General features: G+C 41.1%; 1 protein-coding gene across 2 annotated transcripts in view; it reads left to right on the top strand.

The window, feature by feature from the left end:
* The window catches only part of GAK (cyclin G associated kinase), a 207,220-nt gene that overhangs the window by 62,318 nt on the left and 135,585 nt on the right, over positions 1–9,317 (top strand). For both annotated transcript variants that reach the window (XM_019517146.1, XM_019517145.1), the window contains exons 4-7: positions 245–359; positions 805–947; positions 6,827–6,952; positions 8,783–8,872. In XM_019517146.1, the coding sequence (XP_019372691.1) occupies positions 245–359; positions 805–947; positions 6,827–6,952; positions 8,783–8,872 (474 nt within the window). The remainder of the gene's footprint in view (positions 1–244; positions 360–804; positions 948–6,826; positions 6,953–8,782; positions 8,873–9,317) is intronic.

The raw sequence follows: 9,317 nt of genomic DNA, 5'->3' as shown, positions 1-9,317 counted from the left end.
GCCCAGTCTCCCTGCCCCACCCCCCGTAGTCATAGTTTTCATTTATTTTTACTCTCGGTGACTTGCCTTTATCTCAACTTCTGTTCAAATGAGATGCTGATTCATCTCTTTGCATTACATACAAATTACTTTGTCTTCATGTATGAGCTAACATTTAAAATCCATGAAAGCTGCAAGTTGCTTGTGCCTGATTTGCATGAAGGAGCTCTCTAACAAGTTTTTTCCTTCAACAAATTTTCCTCAGAAAAAGCTTTCAGGTCATCCCAACATTGTCCAGTTCTGTTCTGCTGCATCTATAGGAAAAGAAGAATCGGATACTGGGCAGGCTGAATTTCTTCTGCTCACGGAGCTATGTAAAGGTAAAACTTCTGTTTTTGACTACTATGGATTATCCTAAAAACTTGTTCATTTATTTTTGTATATACCAAGTACTGAACAAAAAAAATAGTGTGAAGCTTTAGTTTTCAAGGAACAGCAAAACAACACTTAATTTTGCTCACAAAATGGTGGTGTAGAACAGGCTCCAGTTAATGAAGGAGCAGTTCTTGCAAACTTCTTACTTTGGAGGCTTTCATAGCTTTTTGACCTGTAAGAGCATTGAAGACCATCTTGTGCCTTTTTCCTGTAGGGGTAAGTGTTAAAAATCAGCCTGGAATTTATCTATATAAAATCTGTTAAAATGTAGGGTTTAAAATGGAACTTAATAAACCTTTGTCACATTTACTCTCCTAATATTCTATATGGTAACTTTTCAGAACTTGAAATATCTATATGCTAATATGAATTGGTTTTTCTCTTCTACAGGGCAGCTGGTAGACTTCTTAAAGAAAGCAGAATGCAAAGGGCTTATTTCATGTGATACTGTTCTGAAGATATTTTATCAGACCTGCAGAGCAGTGCAGCATATGCATAAACAAAAACCTCCTATTATTCATAGGGATTTAAAGGTACAGTATAGAATTTAAATGATTACTTTTTTCGAGTATAGTAGGAGCATGCCAGCTTGGATTTATGCATAATATGAAACATCTTGAAATGCAGCACATGCTATTTTGTCAAGAATACTGTTTGAGAATGAAGGCTTGCTTTATATGGCTTACTACTTAGGCAGCATCTGTTATTAATATTTTGTGCTAAAATTCTTGTTGACATTCCTGTTTAGACTGCTAAAAAGCAGTTGAAACCTTGTGGTTTGCTTTTCTTCTCAAGTTAACTGGAGCTTTTTTTTTTTTACGGAGTTGGTACATGTTCCTGAAATTTAATTCAGTTTAGTTCTGGTGGTAAGCAGAGGAAGGCATTGGCATGTACCATATTCACTCAAATATTGGGCAACTTCCCAATAATTAGATTCTATATATGGAACATTTGTAAATTTGTTATCATATTCCAGGTTTAAAATCTAATTATTGGAGGTTTGCTTTGAATTTGTCCCCCTCCCACTACTATAGCAGGGAAGACCAATCTGGGAGAGATCAGGTGGCCCTTTTGCTCCCCTGCCAATTTCTGCTGCAACCCCTTTCCACCCCTTACAGTAAGACCCTGTTCTCCCTGGGCACATGGAAGTAAGGCAAATCTGAAAACAGAGTTGGAAATAAACATTCCTGTAGTAATGTGCTAGTTCATCCAGAATTGATTTAATTTTACCTTTGCTAAAATTTGGAGCAATTTCAAAAAGAGGCACTCCATAAACACACTTAAACAGCAGTTTTGTACCTACTTGCATCTAGTACAAACTATCCAACTATGCATGATATTAGTCCAACTATATAGTAAATCATAAGCTTTTTGGCTTTGATTGGGCTGGGCCCCAGCAGAGTCAGTGTTTTAAGTCATAGTGAACCCCATAGCTCAGCACTGCTCTGTGTGGTATATGTGGGTGCGCATGTGCACATGCTCCTGATTACATTCCCCCCTTTCCAGGGAAAGGCCAGTGTTCATAACTATGGCAATCTGTAGTGTAAAAATCTTGTAACAGGATCCCTCTTTCTTTAAATGAAATTCATAAGCTTTTATATCAGAGTTTCCTATAAGTGTGTGTGTGTTTTGTTTTTTTTTTCCCTTTCATGTGTATGTGAAAGAGAATATCACATCCTCCTACTTGAACATGGAATGTGCTTTTCTTGGGAAGAAACAAACTGAACGTGTATTTGCAGTATAGGCTATGTGGAGCATCTTAACAGGTTATCAAAGGCTTTGATTTTTAGTGGTGCATCACAGATTGCATGTCAGTACAATCTAGTTGACTTAAGTCATGCTGAGAGAAGAGCATGGTCAGATCCAGGATTTTGGAAGGGAGAGTGTGGAAGCAGTGAACTGTGCTGCAAGGGCTGCTGTACCCAGGCTTGCAGCCTCTCCACAACAAGTGGAGGAGCAGCAGTAGGGGACTTTAAATCTCTGAATCAGGTAAGAATCTTCTCTGCTCCTTCCCTTCTCTGTGCTCAGTGGTACATTTCCTCCCCTCCAATTCTTCCCCTTTCCTGGCTGCTGCCCAGAAGAGCCAGGGGCTGGGGAGGCTCCAGAGCCAGTTCTGCCCAACTGCAGCTAGTCTGCATGTGGAGCTAGGTTTGGCAAAGATGGTGGTGGCAGTGGGTGGATTTTCCTTCCCCTGCACCTGCTCTTTGGCTGTAATGGACCTGGGCAGGAAGGTGAGACCTGCCCACTGCTGATACTGTCCCTGATTGAGCCTGCCTCTGCTTGGAGCTGGGCTAGAGCAGGCAAGAGCAGTTCTAGAGCCCCTGCCCCCAGGACATTTGGAGAGTGCAGCAGCAGTTTGCAGGAAGGGAAGGGGCTGCTGAGCGAAGGGAAGGGGAGGTGGGAATTTTTTACTTGTTTTTGAGACTTAAAGTTCCTGGCTACTACTCCTGATGTATGGTAGACTTAAAGGGAGAGGGTGTCCAGGCCGTTGCAGAGCACCACTCCCTCTTCCTCTTCCCCCACCCTCTCAGTCCTCACAGAGAAAAAGATGTGTTTTATTCAACCTGAGGTAAATTTTCCCGGTGCAAATTGTCTAGAGTAACTTTTTTGCACCAGTAGCTAAAACCTCAGTGTACAGAAGCTTGTGGAACATAAGGTAACAAAATAGGAAAGGTCTCCTCTAACAGTCAGCTGTAAAAGTGTTTCCAGCACCCACCCTTTTTGAATAACCCTTTTCACAAAATTGTTCTAGACTAAGTTGAAATGAATACTGTAATCTGATTAAAAGTCAGTCTGAGGGAAATGTCTCTGGCACAGATTCAGTCAGAGGGGGAAAAAGCTGGTTTCATGTTACTGTAGCTGCAGAAGGGGAGAGGACTTTCACATAGCCTGAGAGGGCAAGATCCTGATCTCTGTGCTGCAAGAGACAGTGACTTCATTATAGTGATGTGGGAAGGTGTGTTCCTTGATGATTTCACTCATCTCCCTGCCTTTTTCCACAAAGCTTTATTTAGATCAACAGAGGAGAAGACTTACCAGTGTGCATATAGCTTCTGAGCCAAATCATTTTATTGTTTTTTAGTTTAAACTCATATACAGTGAAATTTTGTCCAAGAGGAAATTGCAGCAGATCGGAAAAAGGTCTGGTTTAGACAGGTTTCTTTTTCATATGGGAAGCAGAGGCACCTGCTTTCCCTGGCTCCATGATGCCTTTCTGCTGGGCAGGCTCTCAAGAAACATTGTCCCCTGCTTGGTATAGTTGACTTAGCAGGACTGGGGGGATGTTTGTTAGGGTGTCAGGGCCAGTGGCACTGCAGTTTTGCTGACTGTGCTGCTACCCGCTGCTTGCTATTTTGGCTGGGGACCAGGGCATCCATAGTGCTACCTAGACTGCTAGAGCACAGGAAAGAGGACCCCCCCCACACTCCCCAGTGGCTCTGCTTGCTACTCCCTTGCTTGCTAGGATGCCTGGGGATGGTCTCCATTGGGTAGCAAGGGTAAGGGGGCTCCCTGAAAAGTGGTAGCACTCCCTCATCCATTTACAACTCGAGTAGCAGTGGGAACAGGGCAACAGGACTGCCTTTTCCAATTTATGCTGCTGCCTGCAAGTCTTTAAAGGCTGTGCTAGAAGCTGTAGGAGTAAGAAGCTGCTGTTTGGTCCTGGGGCTGCTGGCATGCCCTTTAAATTTCCTGGTATGCTAATATTTTGAGACTGGGGAAGTGCTTCTTAGTCTAGCAAGCAGGAGCAGCTTTTCAGAGTGCCCTGCAGGACAGTGAAACCTGTTTAAGAAGTGGGGGTGGTGCTGCTGAAAACACTTACAGCTGATTTGTTAGAGGAGACGCTTCCTATTTTGCTACCTGTAAAAGCTGGTAGCCTGTCAAATTTCCTTTCTGTTTCAATGTTAATTTTTGGTTTAGACTGGCTAAAAACACTTCATTCCCTGTTAGCCATGCCAGGACCACAGACATCTTTTTGGCTTGAGTAGGTTTCCTGACTTAATGGTTTTTAATCTTAGACAAATTTTAACTGTACATTTTTTTGTTTTTTGCTTTTTTAAAATGTTGATTTGCCTTTAAGTGTAGCTTCTTTAGAGAAGAGGATAATCCAAAGACTTCCTGCTTTTTTTAAAGATACAGGGGTGCCTAAACTCTTTAGTATATTGCAGCTTTTAGTAGGCTGAACTTTGCACAGTGACTGTCAGTTGTTTCCTTCTCCTTGTCAGGAATGATTAGGTTAATTTTCTTTCCCTTTGAATCTTTTTGTCAATGGCTAATGGTTATGTGAGTATTAAAGAACTTGATGATGAAGAACTAATTACGGAGTGCCTTGTAAATAGTCCTGTGGTTTTGATGCTTGAAGCCTATCTGAAACATACTTGCAACATCTCCAAAACTGGGGAGGGGAGCTGCTGCTCAGGAGTGTGCAGCAGCTATTGCATTGTTACATGTGCATGATCCCATAGCAATACAAGTGAGCTAAATTACCCTGTTTTGAACCTGGATGAAGCAGGGTTAAAGTTTGTTTGTTTGTTTGTTTTTGTTTGTTACAAGCCCAGCAAAGGTCTTGCAGGTGTGACAGTACAGCATATAACAGCTTCTGCTTGCTCTCAATAGCAGCAGCTCCCCATCCCATTTTGAAGCCTTTACAATAACTGTATGCTTAACCTTGCACTGAGTTTAGTTTGTCCTTTGTCACATGGAGACAAATGAGTCAGTTTTCTTGGGAATTAAATTTGAGTTTTTAAAATTTCCTTTGAATTAGTTTTTAAAGGCATAGGACAAATCCCCTCAATTTGCTGGGTCTATAAATCTTCAGAAGATCAGGGCTGCTTTGGTCATCCTTTTCCATGAGGCTTTGGAGATCATTCATGATATATCTGAAGTATTCAAGATGGGGGCTGAACCAGAGGAATTACTGCGTTTGTCCTGGGGTTGGTGTTGTAGCAGGTTAAAGCAAGCAAGGTCTGTGTCTGGCTTTGAGTACTAAAGTTTTGGGACTATATTGCAGCTGTAGGAATCCTTGTTTCAGATCCTTAAGGTATGCATTCCAGTTAGTGGGATCAGAGGAGATGTGGTTGTAACGGAGAACTTGACTGTAGATGATGGATCTAGCTGTTTGTTTAGGATGAAGACTGGTGGAATGAAAGTAGCTGCAGTGACTGGTGGATTTCTGATGCACTGTGGTGGTGATGATGTGGTCACTGCAGACCGTCACCATGGTATCTAGGAAGTTCGATGGTTGTGGGGGTGGAGTTGATAAAATCTTGTTGAAATTTCTCTAGAGATTCTTTCCCATGTCATCAGTGTAACTTGAGTATTTCAGGGGGTTGAGAGGGCAGCTGCTGAGGAAATGGGCTTCAAGGTCTATCATAAATATATTGGCATGTTGGGGAGCTATATGTATGCCCATGGCAATGTCTTCTGTGGATATAGGGAGTCCTCAAATCTGAAATCCTCCTTGCACAACTAAGGAGGAGAGTGCAGTGGAGAAAAGTGGTATCCTTGCTGGGGAATAATGTTCTTTAAGGCTTATATTATAATTCATCCTTATTTAGGGGGGGGATACTGGTGTGCAGAGATGTGACATCCATGGTAGCTAATATGGTGTTTGCTGGAAGCTTGTCAACTAACAAATGTGTCCTTCAACAATATAAGAGCTATTAATGAGATGAGGGTTGTAGCTCAGGAATGCAACTTCCATCACCCTACTTCTGTTGCATCAACAGATACAACTCCACATGGTACAAGATACAGTGATAAAGATGCTCACGCTTTTGAGGCTAATTCCAATGCAGGAAGATGAGACGCAATGGGAGATGTGCAACATTTAATATTTTGAATAAATATTTGTGGCACTTGCAGTTAGCATAGGCTGCCCTTGAGGTTTTCTCTAGCTTTTAAGTGATGTTGCTGATGAGACTAAATGTTAAATGCATTTTCTTTCAGGGCAAGTAGTGAGAACTCTGTTTCATGGCACTCTAATTTTGTTTAGTCCAACTTTCTTCTAATATGTTTTGTGTGACTTTCTAGTTCTTTGCCCAGGTATTTTGCATTGAATTCCAGAAAATACCAAAATTTTTAACCTTTACAAAATTGAATATAATGCAGGAAAAACTATAGCAATAAGTTACCTAGCTGGTTTTCATTTAGTTTTTTATTCTCTGCTGTGCCTTAGACTTGGTCCTTAAGTCAGTCATGTATACTTGCACTGCTTTTAGGGTTCCTCTTCCACAAGATGAGGATGCCACCTATTATGCATTCATAAATTTTCAGATACTTGAGATCTTTGTTTCTGTAAACACAAATGTTCCTTAAAGATTTGCCATTTAATCATTTTATGAATCTGTGCCCTTCTGAGGCATGGAATAGGCTTTTATAAATGTAACATCTTATCAATTTACCTTCACTGCAGGTGGAAAACTTGCTGATTAGTAACCAAGGAACAATTAAGCTGTGTGACTTTGGCAGTGCTACAACAGTAGCATATTATCCTGACTACAGTTGGTCTGCACAAAAGAGAGCAATAGTTGAAGAAGAGGTGAGAAACTTAACATGTACAGGCATACCTCGGAGATGTTGCAGGTTCGGTTCCAGACCACCGCAATAAAGCGAGTCGCACGAATTTTTTGGTTTCCCAGTGCATATAAAAGTTATGTTTATACTATACTGTAGTCTATTAAGTGTGCAATAGCATTAAGTCTAAAAAAACAATGTACATACCTTAATTAAAAAAATACTTTATTGCTAAAAAATGCTAACCATCATCTGAGCCTTCAGCAAGTTGTAATCTTTTTGCTGGTGGAGGGTCTTGCCTCAATGTTGATGGCTGCTGACTGATCAGGGCGGTGGTTGCTGAAGGCTGGGGTAGCTGTGGCAATTGCTTAAAATAAGACAACAATGAAGGTTGCCACAAACCTTCAACTTGTAAAAAACAAACAAAAACAAAAAAAACCCCGCAATATCTGCAAAGCGCAATAAAGCAAAACGCAATAAAACGAGGTATGCCTGTAATTGCTTTTACAATGTTGGGTTTACTGTTGCATACTTGCTTTTGTCACTAATCCTGAGTAGATGTTTTATAATGGCTCTAAGACAACCAAAGGTCATTTGGATTTCAAATTTGATTAAAACGACTCACTTGTTAGCTTAGGTTGTACCTACTGCTTTTTCCCCTACCTGAAGAAAAATGTACTTTGTGCCCAAAAGCTTGTATAAGATCTCCTCTACCCATACAGTGTCTGCTGTTCTAATGCAGGTAAGTATGCAACTTGGAAGTTCTGATCTCTCATTAAAAGAGAGAAAGTATTGACTCATTTCCTGCTTGTATGTTAATTTATAATCTCTGAAAAAAGGCATAAAGTTGTTTTGTACTGGAGTGATTTTTTTTTCCTTTTTTATTGCATAATCTGCTAAACTAAAGTAAGGCCCCTAACATTGATTTGGGTGATTGTGTGAAAAGCAGTAAGGTCTGCTTCATTGTCTTGGGACTGTGCTATATTTCTGTACTCCCAGGACAGCTATAATTAGTGATAGTACTTTTCCCCACTTCTGTAAAATGTGTTTTTGTAATTTTGTCTGATATAGCACATGGTTTACCAGGCTGACAGATGGTATCATTTTGCCTTGGGAAGGATGTAGGATAAATCACCTGGAGCCATTTGGGTTGTTAGAAGTACAAGATGAAGTTTAAAATCCATAGGCTTATCAGTGGACATTCAGGTTGACAGCATTAAATTCTTTATCTGGCCCTGAAAACAAGTAGAATGATCTTTCTTTATATCCATTCCTCCCCCTCCCCCTTTGGAATTCAGGACTTAGAGCCACCTGCCAACTTTCTGAGAACAAATGTTCGTGCACTGCAGTTGGGTAATGTTTCTTGCTTAAGGTAGTGACAAGAGGTACAAAGAGTCCCTTTTCCAGGAGGGTTTTCAGGGTATGATTATGGGCTTATTTGTTCTACACTTACACCCTGTATAAACACTTAGTGAATACTAAAGAGTGTCTTTTGAGAGAAGTTACTCTGCTTTGTAATTGGAATAAGCTACTAAGTGTCCACACCAGGAGTTAATACAAAGTGACTAGTGCTCAGTAAATCCAATGTCTACTAACTTCCCCATGTAGACAAGTAAAAATGTGAATCCCAGAGTCTTTACACCAAGGTACAAAGGTCTTGTACCAATATTGTGAGATTCAAAGCAAAGGGTCCTATGCTGGTAAATATTTACCAGACTGTCTTTAGAAGTTAAATGGACTCCCGTTCTTTGCATTTGTTGTAGCAAAATGTAATTTGAAAGCTATTTTCTTAGTTATAAAGCTCTAGTGCACTATTTCAGGCTCTTCCTCAAGAAGCTGTATTTTGTGTTTGCAGATTACGAGGAACACAACCCCAATGTACAGGACTCCAGAAATGATCGACTTGTATTCAAACTTTCCAATTGGTGAAAAACAGGATATATGGGTAGGGACTTTCATTTATCTTTGATTTTAATACTGTCTGCTAGAGACTGCATATTTGAATAGTTGGTATATTTAGTCTCACATTATATTTGAATGTGTTAGTCACTGCTGTACTGTGAAGTGCAGACTGCAGCTTAATTGGTTGCATTATTCTAATATTATAAAAATGGCTGGCTTTATTTGCACTCTGGCTGACAAACAGCCAATCAGTGTGTGAAGAAGTGTTTGGACAGGAGGCGGTGGAGCACCGCCATGATGGCGGGGACATGGGATGGAGGTGGGGGGGTGAGGCCAGCAGTACTCGAATTGCCTGTTTTTCCCTTTCCTTTGTTGCCACCTGCGGGGCTGACGTGGCCTGATGTGGGGAGGGGGAGGAGTGGGCCTGGGCCTCATGCTGGGTTGGGGAGGGGGAGGAGGAGTGAGCCCAAGCTGGGGGAGAAGCCAGG

This window comes from Gavialis gangeticus, unplaced genomic scaffold (assembly GCF_001723915.1).
Source record: "Gavialis gangeticus isolate Ggan-Ray unplaced genomic scaffold, GavGan_comp1, whole genome shotgun sequence".
NCBI classification, from domain to species: Eukaryota; Metazoa; Chordata; order Crocodylia; family Gavialidae; genus Gavialis; species Gavialis gangeticus.
Note: the sequence above shows the minus strand (reverse complement) of the source record. Positions and strands in the feature narration are given on the sequence as shown.